The sequence below is a fragment of the Mus caroli genome, chromosome X (assembly GCF_900094665.2).
Source record: "Mus caroli chromosome X, CAROLI_EIJ_v1.1, whole genome shotgun sequence".
In the NCBI taxonomy this organism is placed as follows: Eukaryota; Metazoa; Chordata; class Mammalia; order Rodentia; family Muridae; genus Mus; species Mus caroli.
In genome coordinates, this window is record NC_034589.1 from 40,529,358 (window position 1) to 40,553,160 (window position 23,803).

General features: G+C 37.1%; 1 protein-coding gene across 4 annotated transcripts in view; it reads right to left on the reverse strand.

The window, feature by feature from the left end:
- The window catches only part of Smarca1 (SWI/SNF related, matrix associated, actin dependent regulator of chromatin, subfamily a, member 1), a 73,808-nt gene that overhangs the window by 12,768 nt on the left and 37,237 nt on the right, over positions 1-23,803 (reverse strand). For all 4 annotated transcript variants that reach the window (XM_021152995.2, XM_021152993.2, XM_021152994.2 and 1 more), the window contains exons 17-22: positions 17,145-17,255; positions 16,415-16,528; positions 6,841-6,963; positions 4,462-4,594; positions 1,616-1,734; positions 1,290-1,502 (exon numbers count right to left, since the gene is read on the reverse strand). In XM_021152995.2, coding sequence (XP_021008654.1) covers positions 1,290-1,502; positions 1,616-1,734; positions 4,462-4,594; positions 6,841-6,963; positions 16,415-16,528; positions 17,145-17,255 — 813 coding nt within the window. The remainder of the gene's footprint in view (positions 1-1,289; positions 1,503-1,615; positions 1,735-4,461; positions 4,595-6,840; positions 6,964-16,414; positions 16,529-17,144; positions 17,256-23,803) is intronic.

Sequence of the window (23,803 nt, forward strand, 5' to 3'; positions counted from 1 at the left end):
TGTTTGCTTGTTTGTTTGCTTGTTTGTTTGTTGGTTGGTTGGTTGGTTTATAAGCTGCATGCATTTGAGTGTCATCACAAACAGTGCTGTTCAGGAACAGTAGAATTTACAAAGAGCAGAATTCATGTTGGAAAGCTATAGAGGAAATTGCAGAGGCAAGAAATAAACTAACTTTTACTTAACTATACTTTCTTATGATGTTCTTAGGAAGACCCAGCTTGGGTTACAATCTCTTTTCACTGAAAACAAATCCTCAGGTCATCTCTACACTCTCAAATGTCACCTGATTAGTTACAAAGGGAAAATGTACCATAAAAAGTGGTGAGCCTTGGGAATTATAGCATAAACCAAGTGACCAAATTGAGCAACACAAGTAGTGTGATAATCTGATGCAGTATTCCTAGTGACATGCTGCAAAAGGAGACATATGAAGAACTGCCAGAAGTCTCTTTATGGGATTTTGTATTATTGAGTGAATGCTAATATTTCCATGTGATTATAGTTATTATGTAGAAAGATCTTCTTATGAGATATATATTCTTTTATTTTATTATTCACTTTAAAGGTTTATAATTATTTGTACATATTTGTCTTTCTCTCTGTGTCACATGTATGTGAATGCATGTAGAGATCAGAAGACATATTGGAAGCCCTGGAGCTGGCATTACAGGTGGTTGTGAGCTACTGGGAACCAGTATCTACTGGGAATTCAGGTCCTCTGGAAGAGCAGCAATTATTCTTAGCCAATGAGTCATCTTTCCAGCCCTCCTCGTTTTATTTTCCATGAGTTGGGAAGGGGAGGGCATATGTGTGTGTGTGCCTGTGCAAGTGTGTGTATGCATGTATGTGTGCACATGTGCGTGCATATGTATGCGTGTGCATGTGTGTGTGTGTTTTAGCATATGAGTGGACCCATTGTCTGTGCATGTGCAGTGGAGGCCTGAGGGTGATGTTAGGAATCATCCTATATGCTAAAGTATCTACATTGAAGATTCTACAATGAACAATTTTGTTGTCTGCAACTTACTTTAAAATGGTTCATAAATGTATACACTTACACAAATATATCACATAAACAAATTGTTATTAATATAAAATTAGGTGTTTTTCTGAAGATAGATGTTCTGAAATCTCTGTTACTTTGTGCACATGTATATCTAACTCTATGTTGAAAGAGATGGGAGAGAAAGCTAATAGAATGAAATGTTATCAATCGGGGAACAGAGTAAAAGAGAAACTTTGAAATGTGTACTTTTCCAAAATAAATAAGCAAGAAAGGGGGTACATACCATGGCAGTTCTCGACTTGATGAACCAGTCAAATCTAAACTGGGGAGCATTCCGTACACACTGCCTTAATTCTTCATATACATTTTCTCTGTCAAAACCCATTTTGTGTAACATACAAATCAAGAATCTGTCTTCCTCTTCAGTATAGTTCTTTCCTTTACTGGTTCCATACTGAATACGCAACTGATGAAATGGAGCCTTGTATCTTGCGATCTGTAAGTTTCAAAAAAAAATTGCTCTTTTAATAGAGAGTGCAATAACAAGTCAAAGCTAATCGCTACAGCAAATATAATAATCTACTAATAAACTGAAATAGAATATACTACTTTGGCATCCAGTGCTTTCTTAATACTGATCCTTCGCTGAATTCTTGCTTCTCCACGTTCAATTTGAGCCATAATTTTCTCAATGTCCTGTAATTCATTGCAGCGTTCCCAAAATACAGCTGAAAAGAAAGTGGTTACTTTAAATTACTACCATTTAAGCAAATGAATTTGAGGAATTACAGAATACAGAATTAACAGGCAGCTATGGTGACATCTGTGTGTAAATAGCATATTCAGTAATTAAATGTTCTTAAGTTACCATTTTACCTAAATATGATGCAAAGGAAACAAAAAAATTAATAAAGTGAAACAGAAATAAGATATTCATATAAATGTAAATATAGCTTTCTAGTAAGCAAAAATGAAAATATACTTGCTACCTTTTTCCTATGAAGTGACAATTTCTACAGAAACTGTTGGTTATATCTGCGATCATTCACTAATCTTATAGTTCTAGTCACCTTCTTAAAAGAAGAGATATTTTAACTGGACACCCACCGAAAGATATTTAAATCCCCGAGTCACCCAACCAAATTTTACTGATGACCAAACAATCTGCTGCATTCATGTCACATCTGTTGATTTCAGTGAAAGGCCTTCTAATAACATCTTCTACATCCCAAAATTCTTCCATTTTAGAGCATATCAAGAAAGGTATGTTAGCTCTTGATGGCTTGCATAAGCACTTATGTTCACTTATGCATTCTCTCAGCTACTCATTCAACACACATACATACCTACATACACACACACTCACATACACACACACAGACACACACACACATGCACACACTTATGTATGCAACTTCTTACATTAAGATACAATATACTCATGAACATACGATTTTGTATAATTCTTCTCCTATCAATCAATCAAATAAGCCCACTCAATTCTCCCCCACCTCTGACATGACCTCCAATCTGATGAACCACAATTAAACAGTCCTGCCATCTCTCTCCAGTCTGAAGAAAATCCTTTAGAAAGGCTGGAAGTGTGCACAGAAACAGAAAGGAACACTTGCTTGGACTTAAAGGCCTGGGCTTGCTCCATAGAACTTGAGGATAGAAGAAAGAAAATTCTTCAGAAAATCTCACTATACCTGCCTTTCACACTCATTTCCTCGTGCTTGGTTTAGTGACAATCTTAAGGGAACATCTACCACTGCACTAAAACCCCAGCTCAGTGTATCTTTCTTTTCCTCTCCAGCTTTCTTTCTCTCATTCCTCCTTTCTTTATTTTAGAGCAGTAAGTGGAACCTAGGACCCTTGCCATGACACCTTAGCCCTTATATTTCTAAAACATGACCTCGATATACCCAGGCTGGCCACTAACCTGCTATACAGACTAGGCTGCCATCAACCTCAGGATTCTCCTACCTCAGACTCCATACACTGGGATCACAGAACTGCATCTCCATGCCTAGTTATCTGATGTCTTTTAGAAACAGTTACAACTTACACTTGACCCACATCAATGCCATGTCTCTTTACATCCTTTTCATTCAACTTTCATGAAAATTTTATCTCTTCCATCTATTGCTTCCCAAAAGAACTCATAGTTTTCACCCTTCACATAATTAGTAGTATCCGGTTACTCTTCAAGAAAAAAAAAAAGTTTCATGATTTTGATGTTATATAAAATAAAGTCCAGACAAAATTAACTTTTAAATTCCCTTTTAGGTTTCCATGAGGGAAAATAGAGTAGGTAGGTGTTCTCTAATTACAACTGATTTTCTTTACGTGCTAACTAGTACTCTAAATAAACTAAAAACTATATCTAGTAACAATTAAGCTTTGATTTATTTATGAGTTTTTTAATGTTTTCTTTTATTTGGTTGGTATTTTTATGCTAATAAGCACAGAATTTCAGTAGTTATCTCAAATATCTGGCAGGGAGGGGACAAAGAAACTATACAACTACTTTTTAACATTGCATCCTTTTTATGGAAAACTCTCTCAATTATAAATACCTGATATTCAGACTAAATTTGAAAGGTCAGCCTATTTGAAATTTAACCACACACAGAAAACAGATAGATTAACCTATTTTAATAAAATTTCTCTCCAGAAGCCTGACAGTTTAGATATGCTCTGACACAGGAATTAATATTAACTCCACAGGCTTCTGTGCCGCTATTCTGACTCTGATTGAGGCTAAAGACACAGCTGAGCAGGAGAGGGAAATGATTCAAGGGCCACTGAACAGACTTAGCCAAAAAAATCTTTTTAGATCTATTCTAAATTGCCTTAAGTTAATAGGGCCCGCCACTACCTGATTGAATTCCTTGAGGGCAGTTGAGTCTCTAAATGGGCCTGATAAGAACTCTATATTTCAAAGATGACCTACAATGACTATTTCAAACCACTAAACCAGAAGCCTCGGGATGAGACTTTAGAAAGACCAAATAAGAGAAATGAGAGAATAGAAAAGCCATGCAGTAGCCACTTTTGTTTATGCTTTACTTGGCAATCTTAGTTGACTCCTAGCCAATCATATTACATCATTACTTACATCTCATTCACAAAAGTTTTAACATCTCTGAACAAAGACACAACTAAATTAATGACAAAGAATCAGGAGTTGGAGAGATGGCACAGTGGTTAAGAGCACTTGCTGCTCTTCTAGAGGACCAAAATGTGGTTCCTGGCACCCACACAAGACAGCTCACAACCTGTAACTCCATCTCCAGAGTATCTGATGCCTTCTTCTGTTCTCCGTAGGCACCTGTTCATACATAGGCTACATCCACATGGACACAAACGCACACAGAAAAATAAATGAATCTCTTTTTCAAAAGACAGGCATACATTTAAATAAAAGTATCTATTTGAAGTGACATACAAACCTGAATACTCCATGACCTCCTCGGGGGACTTTCCCTCCACCTCTCGAGCTATATTATCAATGTCATCTCTCCCATACTTCTCATTAGCTTTAATAAACTGGTTAAAATCTCGCTTAGTCCAGTTTGTGAAACCCTATGAATAAAAATTTAAACATCATCAGTAGATGGCAAATTAATAAAGTCAGTTACTATCCTACTTATATCTGCACAATGAAGCATGAAAAGCAGTTTAAAATGCTTAACATGTGCCCTTTTATAAAGTTCATTTCTTTAATGTGGAATCAAAAAGCTGAGTTTGAGTTGTTAAAGAAATAACTGCTTTTTTACTTTAAAGAAAATGTACTTTTCAAGTACTTTAACTTGATTTATAATCTTAAGACATTGTATGGTCTTAATTCCATATTTCCAGATGCCCACATTAAACTACAATTCTGATATAAATTCTAATGTAAATGCTTAAGTTCTGATATCCCAGGGTCTCAATGACTTTTCCCACAGATCTGTTCTCATGTAAATTAAGAGAGATACATGTGGTTGTATTGAATTGAAAGAACACTGAAAGAAAATCCAGGAAGAATGCAAGATGTTCGTTCGATCATTCCTAACTACAATAAATAAATCATTTCTCTTCAAAATTGCATTCATAAGGACCAGCAAGTTGGAACAGAAGTTGAAGGTGCTTGTCATACCAGCCTGAAAACCTGAGTGCGAGCCCCAGATCCCACTGTGGAAACAAAGAGCTGATTCTCAAAAGTTGTCCTATGACCTTTCCGTACATGCTAACCATGCACACACCTCTTTTAATAATAATAAATAACATCACTTTTAAAGACTCTATTCATAAATAGGACCTCTATAAATACTGTAGTCAGGCATCTGAACGGTTTTTACTAAAGTATGTAACAACCAGTGTTTTGGGTCATTTCCAAATATTATTCCATCAATGGTATTGTAAGTCAGTTGGCAGAAACCTTGCCTAGCATGGGTGAAGTCCTGAGTTCAGTTCAGAGCAGCACATAAAACAGACATGGTGGCACATGCCTGTAATTCCAACAGATATGATATGGACTCAGGAGGAACAGAAGTTCAAGGCCATCCTCAGCTACAGGATGAACTCAAGGCCATCATGAGAGGCATGAATCTCTTTAAAAAAAAAAAAAAAACTTGAGCATTAAAGTTGCAGAATCAGGAAAAGATGGCTTAAATTCAACTCTGAGGGACAAAAAAACTTGATTATGCTTCTAATTATAAACTCAATTATCTCAATTGAGATTACATATTCACATTATACTGTATATTCAGAATATATTATAAGCAGTGTAGCATTCAAAAGGCACAACTTTATTTTTGTGCTCAGGAAATAAGTTTTGAAATTAAAATAAAAGCAAACATTAATATATAAATATTTTATCCTGTGGTTGTTCTTAGAACTCTGCCAACTGCAATTATATTACCAGCTAAATTTTGGTGACTTTCAGGCATTTGTTCATAAACTTATTGGAGTATTTTGTCAAAATTCATTCAATAAAATTATGCGATATTAAAAGCAAAAGGTCTGTATCAATATAAAAAAAACCTCTTATTTTACTTTTAATTAATTCATATTCCTGAGACACAGTATGATATTGTAAAGCACATTCTATAACTTGCATATAAATCACCTCAAGCATTAATCCTTCCTTCATGTGAAAAACATTTCAAATTATCAGCTAACAGAGTGGAGAATCCCCTACTACCGTGTCTTGCACATTGTTCCAAAAATAGCTCAAGAAATAAATTTAGCTGGCTAAAGTAGTGTCATAAATTCACATTTTGTTTTATCTTACCAGAACTCATTTCAGAAATGCGATACAAAATTTATTAAAGCAACAATTACTTGAAAGCTTTAAGGTGGAAACCTTCCCTATTTAATATTAGCTTTTAATTACATAATGATCACATTAAAATGCTTCAGGAATTTCTCACTATTGCATTCACGTTCTTTCTTGAGAACTCTTAACTTCCTTCAAAAGGAATTTTTCATAATCAAAGAAAAAATTGTGTAGTACAGTTTCAGGGATCAAGTCAATCAATGAAATTTAATTTTCAGGTATATGTTGGAAATTATTATTTAATAAAATTCAAATCTGGATTCACTGACATTATTATAATTGGTAAAAGTGTGTCTTATTTTTAATAGCTGACAGTTTTGTTTTACATATACATATTCACCCAATATTTCCAAGAGAGCATCTTTTACAAAGAATTTTCTAAAAAGTAAAGATATGTGGTCAAAATGTATGTTTATGGGTATATCAGACCAGAAAACTGTATATACTAAAAAGCGGATTTTTTTCTATTAGTTGACTAAAAGTAGTTCAGCTACTTAAAATAGTTTACTTGTGTGAGAAGTTTATCCTTCTCTTCAGTCTCTTGTGGTGTAAGAGGTTCCGCTCCATCAATCTTTTTTTGCTCTTCTCTTTGAGCTATAGCTGGATTGGGGATCTCAGGATTTCTTGGGACCTAAGATCAAAAGAGAAATGAGTAAACCTATGAGAAAAATTAATCAGAAAAAGTATACATACACATATTAATCTGGAGAGTTGTCTCCACAGTAGACAGTAGAACCTCAGAAGTAGATGGCTCACAGTCTTCTCTGCATTTCTACCACTATGGTTTTATCCTAATTAAAACCATTCTTATTATGGTATAATATTTGAGGATTGTAGCCCATTGATAAATGAATGCCACAGTGTAGTTTACATCTCATTATACTGTGTAACAAAATACATCCCTATCATATGGCATTGTGGAGAATAAACACACATTTTGGTATTTAGTGTCTAAAGACTCCCAGTAGTATACAGCAGGGTATATGCAGAAGCACTACACCTAAAGATGACAGCCAGTGTTCTGGTCGTCTTAAGTCATGGAGACAATAGAATGCTTTTATTCCCTGATAGAGGTTGTAAAGACAGAGTGTTTGATATAAGAAAGGTATTCCAGAGAGAGTGGCAACATAAAGAAGGAAACAAAGCAATGACAAATTTAAGAAGTATGTGTAGAGGGAGTGTATGATAGAGCACACCAACAGCTGTGATGGATCCATCATTCATGGGAGAGAACTTGTGCACTGGCAGTGACCAATAAAGATAATAATAGTGCTCTTTAAAGTACAGAACTTTGACAACTGAAAAGAAAGCATGAACCGGAACCACTGGGGACAAAAGCTGAGATTTCTGCAACTCATAATGGTAGCTCGGAAGGCCTCAGTGCATCAGAGTGTGCACGTGGTCCACTGGAGTTCAGCAGCATTTGGACAGCACTCCTTGTCATGAAAGGACAAATCTGGTTTCCAGCCTTGAAGCCTCCTATCATTACTGCAACATCTGGAAACATGACGCAGCTCAATGATTTAAGACAGCAGGTACAGAACATGTGTAGTACATTTTATAGCATTCCATTAAACATGAAAATTGAAAAGCTTGGCAGTAAGTCTTCACTGTTTGGAAGGCACACGTAATATAAATGACTCATTCCCTAGAAACGTCAAATACACATACCACAATAAAATTATGGCATATATTATAGGACATTTTTTCTCATTGTTATACATACTTTATAGCATTTAAAATTGTATCATTATAACTTAAAGGTAAGCCCTTTAAAAGTGCTATACCCAATAGTTCTTTGGATTAAAAACTTACCAAATAGATACTTAAAAAGAAATACTGGATATGTTAAAAAGCCGATTCATTTGTAACCATAAGTACCAGATAATCAAATCAGTATGTATTGAGTGTATATTATATTCTTAGTACTAAAATAAGTACGGATTGATTTGCTGGACACAACCCTTCCCCACAAGAAATTTCCAAACCTCCTGTGATTTTGACTTAGTTTCACCAGATGTGCTGGCACACAACTGTGATCTTAGGACTAGAAAACCAAAGTAGGAAGACTGTAAGTTTGAGGCCAGCTTGGTCTACCTTGTGAGTTCAAGAATGGCTGGGTTACACAACAAGAGCTAGCTCATAAAAAGAGAAAGGATAGACTGTAGTAGTACACATCCATTTCCCTTAGCAGCTGGGAGGCTGACGCAGGAGAACAGCTCATGAGTAAGACGGAGGAAGAGAGAGGAAGGATGAGAGGGGAGAGTAAAAGAGGGGGAGCAGTGGTAGGAAAAGAAGAGGAAAGAAAAGAAGAGGAAGAATAAATGGAAGAAAAAGAAATGAAAGGACAAGACAGTGACTAAAACCCTAAAGTTCTGGGGAGATGTGAAGCAAAGACTTTTCTAGACTGGCACAATATAAGCAAAAGCATGAAAGCAGAAAGGCACAGGGTTACACAGGAGTTGTATTAGGCATGGGTTAGGCTGAGGAGTGTGAAACTTTGGGTTCTATTGCAAGCACTGTAAAGAGTGTTGGGACTAATATTGAGAAAAGAACAACAACAAGAACAAAAAGCTTGGTACATGGACTCAGAGGGTCCCAAACTCCATGAGGGGCTTTTGATCATGGTAGTAAAGTATCAGAATGACATATTTTCACTATAGTCCTTCCAGTAGATGGAGCAAAGTAGAGAAACTACCTGAAGGCTTCTCTAACAGACCCAGCACATTGCAAAGATAGTACAGGCAGATCTTGCCCTGCCCCCTCCCTTCTCTCTCCCTTATGAAACTATTAGATTCCCTCATCCAGGCACTTCCACATTCCAAACCTAGCCACCAAGGTCCACTCCTTTATCTGGCTTACTTCCTTGGGCCTGACACATTCCTGAGGCTGGTCCAGCTAACCAAGGTCCAGCTAACAAGACACCAAGATCTAGTTATCGAAATGCATTATTTGGCTACACTGACTAACATGTCCAATCAGGACTTATGAACTCATCCTAGCTCAGACTTCCCTCCTTTTCTCCTTAAAAACCATTCCAATCAAAGAAAATACATGGTGGAACTTGTGGCTCTAGCTGTATATGTAGCAGAGGATGGCCTAGTCGGTCATCAATGGGAGGAGAGGTGAAGGTTCTATGCCTCAGTATAGGGGAATGCCAGGACCAGGGATGGGAGTTGGGTGGGTTGGTGAGCAGGCGGAGGGGGAAAGGGATAGGGGGATTTTTGGAGGGGAAACTAGGAAAGGGGATAACATTTGAAATGTAAATAAAGATAATATCTAATAAAAAATGAAAAAAAATAAAAAACAAAAACATTCCAGCAGAGACACCCGCTGCTGTCTTTGCCAGATCCAGAGGTAGTACCCCACCACCCAAGTTGAATCCTCTGAGGTAAAATAAACCTCTTTTGTGCTGAGATTTTGGTGTCTGGGTGTGTTCTGTGCTGGCTCCCAGGCCAGAGGCAGAGAACTGCTGAGACATTATAACTTGGAAATGAAGTACGGTGACAAAAGAAATAGAAAAAGCATAAACCAAACATGAAATGTAGAGGCTGATGAAAGGGCAGTGTCATTCCGAATAGCTCAGCAGATAAAGGCAATCCCTGTAACCCAGATGGTGGTGGAAGGACAGACCTGACTCCCACAAGTTGTCCTTTGACCTCCAGGGTCACACAGTGGTGTGGACTCTATCTCCTCAAATAAATAAATGAATAAAAAGGAGCTAGATTCCACGAGAGAGTAAAAAAAAAAAACTTATTGCTTAGGAGTTCAGCAAGATTTTATAGAAATATGGATTGCTAAATTAAATGTGGCAGCACAGAAAATGAGAGCAGTCTCCTGAAATCAGCTCTCCATAGCTTAACAGGCAGCCCACAATGACACATTACCAAAGCTCACAAAGTGCATGGGACCTCATCCATTTGTCAAATGTTTATATCTGTCCCTAAAGAAATCTTTTGGAGATAGATACAGGAATGTCCTGAAGCTTTGTGGAGCTTTAAATATGGTAAAAACACTTTTCATTCGTGCTCTTAGATCGACTACAAGTTAAAATTTCAGTTGTCACCCTCTTCCAATGATAAGACTTTAGTGAACACATAAGTATATTAATTATCAACTCCTTTAATTGTAGAGAGTAAAAAAGCCTCTGAAGATGTCCCACTTACAGCAAGGTCAAAGCTTGGGTGGGGAAGAATTGACCCCGCCAGCCACAAAGTGATTACACTAAAGCAAATAACCACTCCTCCCAGCCACCAATGAAACCTTTTAACTGAAAATCTTACTAGGCACACTACTGATGTGGCCTCGGTGTACCAAATGTATAAGGAGAGAAAACAAAAAAATTTAATAGCTAATAAGCAGGCTCTCGAGAACATGTATCAACAACTTCAGAACTAGTGAGCCCACAGCAGGTGTATGCCTTTAATCCCAGTACTGGAAGGCAGAGGCAGGCAGAATTCTGGGAGTTTGAGGTTAGTGTGATTTACACAGAGAGTTCCAGGCCAGTCAGCACTGCATAGTGAGACCCTGTCTCAGAACAAAAACATAAGCAAGCAATTGAGCCTCTTACTAGCCCTTTCTTCAATCACTGTAGGGTAACACTTTGGAGTCTCAAAACACACAAATCAGCATTAGCTACAATGTACCCAACTATGGACCATTCCGATTTCCTCTTACCCCATATTCTAACACAAGATTCTTTATTTATTTTTTATAATTATATTGTATGGGTCTTAAGGGTAAACATTAGAGATGACAGGGTCATGCTGAGATGACAAAAGATTGGACAGCCCTGAATGATTACTACTACAAACATCAAAAGGGGACAGAACTCAAGTTTTTGAGAACATGTACATAGAAAACATCAAGTACCTCCACTACAGCAGCTGTGCTCACATAAAAATAAATTATTGCTTCATTTATTTTGTAACTTCGATGAGTTTTCTAGATGCATAAGGTATCAAACAATATTAAGTAAATATTTATCTTTGACTTTTTTGTTTACATTTATGTTGTGTGTGTTTATGTGCAGGTGGGCACATGCTACAGCATGTGTGGGGGGCCAGAGAATAACTTGAGAGAGTCACTTCCCTCCTCCCACCATATGAGTTCCAGAGCTTAAACTCAGGTCCTTGGGCTTAGCAACAAACGATCTTTACTGGCAGAGCCATCTCTCCAGCCCAATCCTAGGAATTTCTTAAGATACGTAGAATGTTATCTTTGAAACTCTGTAGATGATTAACAAGTCATGCTCATCTGTCTGTACTCTGAACTCAATCATGAGACCCTTCCAATTAGATAACCCACCTGAGCTCAGACCCATAGTTCTTAGGAAAAAATGGAAGAGACAAAGTTCAGAAAGTTTTAAGGAACTGGAATATGGTATTTATCTTCTAAATCCTCACCTAGGTATTCCTAAAAGAGACTCCCATCAAATCTTTAGATGCACCGTGGGAGTCCAAGGTGGAACCAAAGAGAGCACAAAGCTAAGAAGAGAACAGCAGAGCAATGGCTCTCCTGTCGTTGCCAATACCGTGCCTGTCACAACTGCAGCCCAAGGTTTCACCGCTGTCTCTCATTTTCATATTTCAACAGTCTTCTGGGTGGTTTTCCTAATAAATGTACTATTCCTCATGTTACATCCAGGATGATAATTTGAAAATATAAGTCAAGTGTCAATGAGATGGCTTAGCATGTAAGGGCTCTTGCCACAAAAGTCTGACAACATGAGTTCAGTTCCTGGATTCACATATGGTAAGAAGGGAAAATCAACTCTCGAATGATGTCATGCTCTGACTTCCTGTGCATAGCATGCACAGGAACATGCACACATGCACACATGCATACACACAGTTTAAATAATTCTGAAAAATGTAAATCTGATCAGCCTTTACCACCTATACATCCTATAACTCTGAGAAAAAGTTTACTATGCCTCAGATCCTCATTTGTAAAATAAAGATGCAGTTCTTATAATGAGGATGCCAGGCTAATATTTATACAGAACTTGGAATTTTATAAAACACTAGGAAATCTTAGATCGGTATCATTTTGCCACCCACATCTCTGCTTTAAAGGAATCTGAGTAGTTTCCTTTACTCTGAAATTAAATTTCACCCTAGTTGTGACCTATACATATCTCCACCTCTGATCACACTCTACCTCTGGAAAACTGCCTCTTCTTCCCCACCTCAGGGCTCTGCTTAGCACAAAGAATATGGTGACCTGATGTCTTCTCTCCTACACTTAACAGACCCAATCCCATCATCTTATAAATCTTGGCTTAAGTGACTCTTCTTCCCTAGAGAGCATTGCCTCCATCTTCTGCACCACTTTGTATACCTACCAAACTGCCTGACAGTCACCCTTCATAAGCACCACTATGAAGTGATAATACCACCGCAATGTAATATCTGTTTATGTCTGTCTCTGGCATTATATTCTAAATTCTCAGAATCTGTCATTTCTTTATTATCATTATTACTAGTAGTACTACTATTACTACTACTGTCAGGACTTTATTGCTTAAGTACATATGTATGCTTATGCCACCAGGGTAGAGGCTGTGACTATATTTCTAATGAATGATCTTGATAGTATTGTATTAATCAGTAAATTTTTCTTTCAGAACCAGATGTAATTTAGTATGTTTATCCTTTAATTTCCCCTGAAGATGCCTACAAACAGCAACTAGTTCCTTAGTTAAATAGTAATGATCTTCAGGAAGGCTGGGAGTATGTCCTTTAGACTTATGAATTCCCGTGATTACATTACCCAGCACAACAGATACTAAAGAGCAGACTGAGTTGATGGAGTCTGGCCCTTCTCCGTCAGTTTGTAAATATGCTGCCTCACACAGGCAGCTGTCAACTCCCTTCAAGCAGCAATACTACACAGCAAAGGGGATTGTCAACAAGAACAGGTCGTTTCCAGGAGCGTGTCTGTGTCCCATCATGGCAGTTATCCAGCAGTCAAGTTTGTTTATCAATTTCTCCCAAGTGCCTATTGCAGCACCTAATACAAACCAGTGCTCAGTGAACCTGTATTAAATGGAGCCAGGCCCCCTTTCACCCTTTGCTGTTCTCTACCACTTTCTGTGAGCTGAGGGAAATGAAACAGCAGAGTGCAAGAATGTGAACTGCATAGCATCTTGCACCTCCCCACTCAAGCTTTTCCTCTCATCTTCCACCCCTTCCCTCTGCCTTTCTCTTAGCTCTTGCAGCTGTCTGTTCATTGCCCTGTCTTATAAGGTTTCTTCCCTCCTCCGTGTTCTTCCAGCTGGCCACCACCCAAATGATCATTCTGAGACCTCGCTCCTAACCACAAACTGTGTGTACTAAAGGCACTGTTTACATTCTAACTGAATCTGTGGCCAGAATGTAGTGGGCATTGGAATTCTCACAGGGAACAAAATCACACTATCTCCAAAGAAGGTGCATGAATAGTTCCATCATTCTGTGATGAAGTGTTTTGTTTTGTTTTGTTTTGTTTTATTGCTGCTACTTGACTACCACTTGGCCCACCTCCCAAATGACATGTCATTACCACTAATAAACACAATCCTTACTTAGGACTACAGAAAAGAATGGGGTTATAGCACACACAGAAGTAGCTGAGGATGTCTGGATAGAAAGAACACAGTATTTAAAGTGTAGTAAGAGGGTTTGAGACAGCAGGGCAACCTCATTAGCTCTGTGACCTTGTACAAAACTGAACCTTGCTGAACTTCAGTTTCCTCACCAATTACAAGGAGACAATCAAACCCATATAATGAGGCTGTTAGGATCAAGTGAAATAGATGTTAAAGTGCTGGGTAAATTAGACAATGTTCTGCACAAATATTTCATTTGGTAGTCACGATCTAGTATTCCAATTAATTCTCCTTTCAAGTCTTACGGATAACAGCTGATAAAAGAAAGTAAAAATAATGTTTATGTCAAGAATAACTACAAGCAAAGGTAAACTTCTATATTCCTGCTTATACTGAGAAATTAACTATTTAATAACTAAGACGTTGCATTTTGCATTTTGTCTCTATATTGCATTTACTTTCTTTGAGAGTGGTCTTATGTATACCCTGAGTGGTCAAACATGGTTGCTTTACTCTGCTACACTGTCCTGAAATGATTCTTTCCAATTTAACCACATTTCTAACAATATCATAACTAACCCATGTATATTCTCTAAGTTCATCAGTTTTCTGAAACAAGATCTCATTGTCCTTGAAGTCACTGTGTTAGTTTGAATACACTTGGCCCAGGAAGTGGCACTATTATGAGTTGTGGCCTTGTTGGAGAAAGTGTGTCACTGTGAGCATAGGCTTTGAGACTCTCCTCCTAGCTTCCTGGAAGTCAGTCTTCCCCTAACAGCTTTCAGATAAAGATGTAGAACTCTCAGTTCGTCCTAAACCACTGCCTGGACACACTGCCGCGTTCCTGCCATGATGATAATGGACTGATCCTCTGACCTTGTTAGCCAGTCCCATTTAAATGTCTTTATGAAAGTTCCATTATTGCAAAGATAAATAAAGTAATTTTGTAGCATTACTGTAATACTGATAACTAGAAAAATAAATATTTATGTGCACCATCCCTATGAACTGTGTTTTATGAAAAAAATTACATGTCAACTATTATTTTTATGTTAACTGTTATTAATGGAAACAAGAATCTTTAAATCTGTTTTAGTGACCCGATATCTGCTATAAATTTATCTAAACTCAAAAAAAAAAAAAAAAAGAGTTGCCTCGGTCATGGTCTCTGCTCACAGCAGTAAAACCCTAAGACAATCACTATGCAGTCTAAACTGCACTCAAACTTGCAATCTTCCTGCCTCAACTTCCCAAGTGCCAGAATTACATAAAGAAATAGACCACTAGAACTTGGGTATGTATATGTTTTTTTAAACCTTCACACATACTGAGTGAGAAAGACTGTTTTGCTCTGATTCAAATACAATACTCCCAGTATACAAAAATACTGTAAATATTCTAGAGGCCCACTCTAGTTCGGGAATAAAATTAATTTTCAAAATATATAGAGTTTTTCTAGGTACATTCAAGCTACTAACCAAATAATTTATCATAGTTACAACTCTAAGGTGGAACAAAATAAATGTTAAAACATAAGTTCCAATTCATAAAACAGAAATTTTCTTGATTACAATTCTGCTGATACTTTAAATTTTTTCCTATGCTCATTGCCTATGAAGCCAACTTTCACATACAGAAATAACCTAGTTTTCTTAATCTTTCTAGGATATAGATATACGATTACAACCCCTAAATTTTATTTATTAAAATTTGCATCTGTATCTGCAAAAAGGAATTTTAAATTCTAAAGATCATTTTATTTTAAAATTATATGAATCATTCTCATATGATTTGTTATCTTTGGCATCTAAGTGACCACTAATTACCAACAGAGCTTTTATTAACTTATGAGCAATAAACATAAAAATACTCTTTCTTAGTTCTATTAAAGAAATCATTTAAAAATTAATCATATATCAAAATTCATTTCCAATCACATGCAAGTTCTTTCTACATACTAAATCTATTAAAATAACATTACAGAAGTTACTGTTGAAATACTGGGAGACCAATTACTTTCATTGATGTCCCTTTTGAGTGATTTGAAAGTTGAATCATTACTTCTGGTTCAAAATGTTCTGTGCTCTTATATTCTTTAATAGTAAATAGAATAGAGTCCATTGTCTATTTTAACCAGTGCTTGCTGTGTTGTAATATTTTAGGACCTATGATTTAGCAATAATATAAGAAAATCAGAATAACAAACCATGTTATAAGAGAATTCTACAACACCAGTATGCTAAAGATTATTGAGACTAGAAGAAATGATTCAGCAGCTGAGAGTACGTTGATGCTTTTCCAGTTTCATTTCCCAGCATCCACACAGTGGCTCACTGTGACCTGTAACTTTTGTTCTAGGGAACCTAATACCCTCTTCTGGCCTGTATGGACACCATGCACATGTATGGTGCACAGAAAAACATGCAGGCAAAACACTCATAACAAACAAAATAATTTTAAAGTATTATATCACACGAATTTGAAAAATTACCTTGTAACCTATAGTCTTCCGATAATAAAGAATTTCCTTTTCCAGGAGCTCAAATAAGCGCGGTGGAAAAAATTGAAAATCTTGAACATTTGGCTGTTTTGGAGGCCGAGGAGCCTGAGAGAGAAAAATATATTACATACTATTACATACATAAGAATTTGTTCTCATAGCATTGGAAATGTAATTGAGGAAAATATGTAATAAAAAAAAAAAGAATTTGTTCTCCTGCAACCCTATAGGTGGAACAACAATATGAACTAACCAGTACCCCAGAGCTCTTGACTCTAGCTGCATATGTATCAAAAGGTGGCCTAGTCGGCCATCACTGCAAAGAGAGGCCCATTGGACTTGCAAACTTTATATGCCCTAGTACAGGGGAACCCCAGGGCCAAAAAGGGGGAGTGGGTGGGTAAGGGATTGGGGGGGTGGGTATGGGGGACTTTTGGGATAGCATTGAAAATGTAAACGAGGAAAATACCTAATAAAAAATAAATTAAAAAAATAATAATAATTTGTTCTCATGAAGTACAGCTAATATAAGTCATGCTGGTGATTTTTTTTTTTTACATTTGGAAAATTAAATACGATAGAATCCATTCATATAGCTACTTCCCATTAAGTTTTTGCTGTGTTGTTATATTTTAGGAAGTAATAAGAAAATCTGAATCACAAACCATGTTATTAGAAAATTCTACAACAGCACGTAAGAAGTGGCCTTGGCCAGTTTTACCTTCGGGATCTTTGGCTCGCTGACACGTAAAGCCTCTCTAAAGTAGGCATCCACTGCATAGTTGGCTTTGCGTTCTCGTTTAGGAGGTTCAATCCATTCCACTGTACCCAGCTACACACAACAAGCAAGAACAAGAGGTTTAATTACTGCAGACTATTTCCTCAGCACCACATGCAATAAGGCAGTAATTAGAAGCAATTAAAACCTGCTTCATAAATCCTACTTCTACCTGCAAAGTTCCACAGCACTGTTGAAGATCAAGTTTAAGAGCGAAGACATTTTTGTTATTGTTGTTTTGCATTTTTGAAAATAATTTTTAAGTTCTTCCCTCAATTAAGTTCTTAATTGAGAATGATCTGGACAGCCCATTTAGCATCTAATGCCAATTTAAGTAAATAAGGAGTAACTCTATAAAAAGAAAAATAATATTGATTCTGGTAACTCTAAACATACAGTAGGTCAGACTAGAAAATGACAAGAAACAGCATGTCAGTCACCCCTTCAAAGCAAGAAAAAAAAGTTCAAAGGGAACTTTCAAGAAAGGTAAGCTGTAGTGCAGTGGAGAAAAGTCACTAGAATCAGAAAGATTCAGATTTGAATCTGAATCCTAGCATTTCACTGGTCATATTGCTTTGAGGATTATCTTTGCTTTTCATGAAATGAGAATACTTAAGACTTACCTGTAGGATTAAATATAACCACAAAGGATCTGGGAATCTAGCTCAGTAGTACAGTATATGATTAACTTGTGCAAGGCCTTGGGTTGGAGCCACAACACCAAACACAGTAACTTCAACAGTTAAATAGAAGGTATTATTACACATGAAAATTAATATTACCATTGGCTTGCAGCATTATAAAACCTACCCCACTGTCAGCTAGAAAGTGCATTTTAATAGTCAACAAACAAAACTGACAACACACAGTTCTGGAGTCCAAGGAAAATTTTTCTCATTCCTGTTTTTCTCAATTTCATAGTTTGTAGCCTAGTGACTTTAAATATAATGAACCATGAGACCTTTAAAAGGCCATTCATGTATCATTAATTGTCCTATCTCTTACCTTAAGGTTGGCTTCAATATGGAACCATAGGCAAAAAGTGGATGGCAAGGCTGCCTATGACTCAGTGGTAGAACAATTGCTTATCATGCACAAGGTCCTTGGTTCAATCCCCAAAACCAGTTAAGAAAATGGTGGATAATAAACTAAGGATAATGAGGGCGGTTAGGGATCTACATGCTTTCACATGGTCCCAAGAAGATAATCCCAAAGTTAGGGTGGATAAGTCAAAGTCTGGGCAATAACAAAGATTAGGGGTTTTTTTATTATTATTTATTTCTAAGATTCAAACCAATGTGCAAAGTTACAAGAAACAACACCATTGTGCAATATAATCTAACACAGCTAGGGGAGTAGCTCAATGGTAGACTGTTTGCCTAGAATACATAAAGACAAGATGACAAACAGTGAAAGGAACTACCCTGAGAGAGGGAGGAATCCCAGCACTTCAGTATTGAAACACAAGCTGTCATCAATTGGAGAAGCTGTAAATGAGATTTTCGTTTTTAATCATATCTGTTTACTTATTTGTGGGTGCACGTGTGTGTATGTGTGCATGCATGTTCATGCCATGTCGCACCTGCGAAGATCAGAGAACAACTTTTAGGAGTCGGTTCTCTCCACCATACGGATTCCAAGGACTGAACTCAGGTTGTCAGGCTTTCACTGAGCCATCTTGCTCACCCTATAAAGTGAGATTTCTTAATTACAAGAAAGGTTAGAGTAAATGGCCTTTAATGTCTCTAAAAGGTTATAAGAACTTATAATGTGGTGCCTAAATAAAATAATATCCACATCTAGGGCTAGAGATGTATGTCAGTAGTAGAGAACTTGGCTAGCATGTAAGAAGCCCAGGGTTCAACACCAAACAAAGGAAGGAAAGAACAGTGGAAGAGAGGGAGGGAAGGACTAAGGTAAAGGAGGGGATGAATTATGGCTTTTGTACCAAATGAATTCACGTATTAGGTGACAGTAATGAGGACAAAAAAGGTTTTATAAATATCTCAGGATATGGCAACAGAGGATTCCCTGGAGGAAGCTGGCAATCTAGCAAACCTGATCAGTGAACTATGATTTCAAGAGAGAAACACTACCTCCATATATAAGGCATCAGATACCAACCTCAGGTCTCCACACATGTGTGAACATACATGTACACCAACATTAATGTGTACATACATACACACATATACATGCTTGTAAAAAAGGTTTTATAAATAGCATACAATTTAACCTTTCAAAAGTAAAACTTTAGACTTGAAACTAACTTTTTAAAAGTAATATATTTGGCCATCCAATCAGTGTTTGTTTGAAAGTCTGGATGTTGAATTTTGAAATAAATGTTAAAGGCCAGTTCTTGAACTTTCAAAACAGAATAAATTATACTGAATTGGCTTGTTTTAGATGAAAGAAAGTATATTAATACTAACATACTCAAGTCGATTTATAGGAGGATTAATGTCAGCTACCATGATTTAACTTACTAGGCATGCTAGTAAAATAATGTAACTGATTCAACAAATCATAAATGGAAGTCTACCTTAACGTATAATTTCTAAGATTTATAAACAATACCTTCAGATTCTTAATTCTCTTTAGAAACAAGGTCAACTTAATTTATGATCCTATCTAGAAAACATGAATGTACAGAAATAGTATGTAACCTCAAAGGAGATTATTCAAAAATCCTTATTTTTGGCTACTACTGTTAATGTTAGATATTCAATTATAAAAGTCATCAAAATAATTAAAATATATCCTATCTGGGACTGGAGACGTGGCACAGCTGTTAAGAACACTGGCTATTCTTCCAAGGGACCCGGGTTCAATTCCCAGCAACCACATGGCAGCTCACAATTGTCTGAGACTCCAGTTCCATAGGATCTGACACCCTCACACATACATACATGTCAGCAGAACACCAATATACATAAAATAAAAATAAATAAAGTATATAGCTTATCTGTAAATTATGACGTTTGCTAGAAATCAAAGCATGGAAATGCTTACTATATTACACATACACAATTATTTTACTAACACTAATCTTATTCTAAAACTGTGAATGAAGCTAGGGATGCAGTTCAGTAGTATAGGATGTGCTGAGCATAAAGGGGTCCCAGGACAAAAAAAAAAAGAAGTTCCAGTGATATTTAGGTTCTACCGATATTTTTTTTCTACTTTATAAAACAGTCTTAGTACTACTAACCCATAGGAATAATTGGAGAATAAATAAAAGTCATATCATATAATTAGATCTAAAAAACATATTAGGCAGGCAATTTCCACCCTGTGCAGAAAGGCCATCACCTCCATCTAAGCAGGATAAAGCACAAAGCAGTCTGAGTTAAAATTGCAAATAAAACAGACAAATATAAGTCAAAAAACAAAACCTATCAGAGGCAGACCACAGCAAGAAAGCTTTGTCAGTATAGTGAGTGTGATGCCACGTAAAAGGGCTTAGCTCTCACTTTTCAGTAAAATCAAGATCTAAAAAGGAGTTCTTCTTTAGTAAAACATCATTTCTATCTGTTCAAAACTGTGTTTTATAGACCAATTTTTAGCTACAACAACAATAAAAACTATTGTACATCAGAAATACACAGACATGAATCTACAGTGATATAAGTAAACAAGGACAGAAATAATTGACAGAGAAGGGGTAGCTTCTTCTTACAGAAATTCCCAAGTAGGAAATAGAGATGGAATAAGGAAATTGCCCTCAGGCAAACACCAAGACAGTAATCCTCCCAACAATCGTTACCAATAACAAGATAGTTACCAATCACAAAAGTACAAATACTAAATTTGTAGGAAAGAAACTCATCAGATGCCTTCCCATCCACAGTAACAGTAAGAATGTCTGGAAAAGTCACAAGGAAATCATACAGTAACTATCTAAAAATACCTATAAGATATACTACACCTGTGTATAGACGGCTTAAGGGAAATCTTCCCATCTCAGCTGGCAATGTTCTCCTAAAGAGGCACAGACTTATCCAATAAAAGCCCCAATATCAGGCATGAGAATTCCTCTTTTGAGTTGTTGGTCAGAGGGGCCCAAGACACTCCCAAAATACTTCAGGGTATTGCTATTAACCTTCGTTGCCCCTAGAATTCAAAGGAACGTCCCTAATGCTGAAGACACCATGCATTTCAGACACAGTTCCTTATCCAGATGTCTCCTCCTTGAAGACTAGCCTCCTTGAGGACTAGCTTTCATGGTACCAGAAGGTGCCATGCAAATTTCCAAAAGAGGAAGACAACCAACAGTCCTACATAGTGATGATATTTATAAACCACAATGATGACCAGCATGGCACAATAGCCCTGAGGGTGTTGGAAGCAACCAACATCTTTTTATTTGGACTTAAAACACATGGAAGAGGAGGGAAATCATGCCTGGTACTAGAAAACCTAGCCAACTACCCAGGGCTAGTGAGGCCATTGTTATTCGCAGAGAACCTACAACCACCACTTTACTAAACCAACGTAAGTTCTAACTGGATTCTGAGTATTAATCCTTATATTCACAGATACAATGTAACTATCACCCTACATTGGGGAGATTTCTCTTTACAACAGAGATCATCATAGAAAACTATAGCCAATCAAACTGCACAGTTGTAGGTCCCAGTCCCAACTGATACATCTATAACACAACTACTGCACCTGAGGCTCCAGGATCATTTCAGAAGAGGAGTGTGGTGGTTTGAATATTCTTGGCCCATGAGAAGTGACACTATTAGGAGATGTGGCCTTGTTTGAATAGGTGTGGCCCAGTTGGAGGAAGTGTGTCACTGTATAGGGGGGCTTTGAGGGCTCCTAGTGCTCAAGCTCCACCCACTGCTGAAGAGAGAGCCTGCTACTGGCTGCCTGAAGAAGCAAGTCTTGGAATCATGATGTAGAAGCCTTGGGATCATGATATAGAACTCTAAGCTTCTCCTCCAGTGCCATGCCTACCTGGATGCTGCCATGCTTCCTGCCTTGATGATAATGGACTAAACCTCTGCACCTGTAAGCTAGCAACAATTGTCCTTTATAAGAGTTGCCTTGGTCATGGTGTCTCTTCATAGCAATGGAAACCCCAACTAAGGCAGAAAAATAAAAAATTTCTAACAGCCAGAAGAAGAGAAAGTTTGCTGTGAGGTTGTGTCTCCTAGAAATGTCTAAAAAACTACACTAACGAAGTTTCACTAACATAAATGCCTAAATACAAGCTGAATAAGAACAACACCAATAGGCATGCTAGTGTAAGCAGGAGGGAAGCTCATATGTCCTAAACCCTACACAAAGAACTACAGGTAACAAAGGAATGCTGACATCAGGAGAAATAGTCTTCCTCAGCAAGAGCAAATGGGTTAGTTATACAGTACCAAATAGTCCGCCCTGAAAGCATACATACAAGTAACATTATACAGACTGAGCAGGTTGTATTTATATATTTAAGAAATTGATTTTAAAGAGAATAGGGTATGGCTTACTGGGAGATAAAAGGGGAAGGGGAAATGATGTAATTATATTACAATCTCAAAAATTAAAATTGCAGAAAAAATAAGGAAAAAACCCTATATACCTATTATAAAGGTGAAATCCAATATTTTGACACCAAAATGCTGGCAAAGAGGTGTACTGAGTTTTCATTTGGTACTGGGAAAATGTGAAATGCCATAGCCACTTTGGAAGAATTAGATTTAATTAGATTTATAAATCTAAACCTACTTTTGTCATAGGACCCAACAAGCATATTCTCTGATATTCCCAAGGGAATCAAAATCTTGTATTTTTAAGACATCCTACATACAGATGTGTACAGAAGATTTATTCATAACCACGTAAACTTGGAAACAACAAAGATGGTCCTTAGTAGGTAGATGAATAAATACACAGCGCACATTCAGAATGTGGAATCTCTCTTGGTGCTAAAAAGAAATTGGGCTATTGACCCATGAAGAAAGACAAAGGCAACTGAACCATGTATTACTAAATGAAGAAAGTCAACCTAAAAAGGCTTCATTTAATGGTATGACATTCTGAAGAATGGGAAACTAAGGAAACAATAAATAAAAAAGATGAGCACTTGTCATGACCCAAGAGAAAAACAGGCAGGGAAGAGTAAAGCTCAAAGTATTTTTAATGCAGTGAAAATACTTGATGATATTAAATAGCAGATGTCTATGCATTTGTTAAAAGCCCTGAAAGAGAGAACCCCGTTGTAAATGAAGTGGTGACAATGTGTTAATGTATGTTCATGATTGTAAAGCATGTACCACTTTAGCATAGGATGTTGATTGTAGAGTGTGTGGTGTATGTCAGAGACAAGGGGTATATGTTCTTTCCATTTGATTTTGTTGGGAGCTTAAAATAAAGTCTAGTTTGTTTTTGGTTCCATTTTGGTTTGGTTTGGTTTTAGTTTTTTGAGACAGGGTCTCTCTATTACGTAGTTTTGGCTGTCTTAGAACTTACTGGCTAGTCCTGGCTAGTCTCACAGAAATTGCCTTTGCCCCCTCTACTCTTGCCTCTGCCTCTGCCTCTGCCTCTGCCTCTGCCTCTGCCTCTGCCTCTGCCTCTGCCTCTGCCTCTGCCTCTGCCTCTGCCTC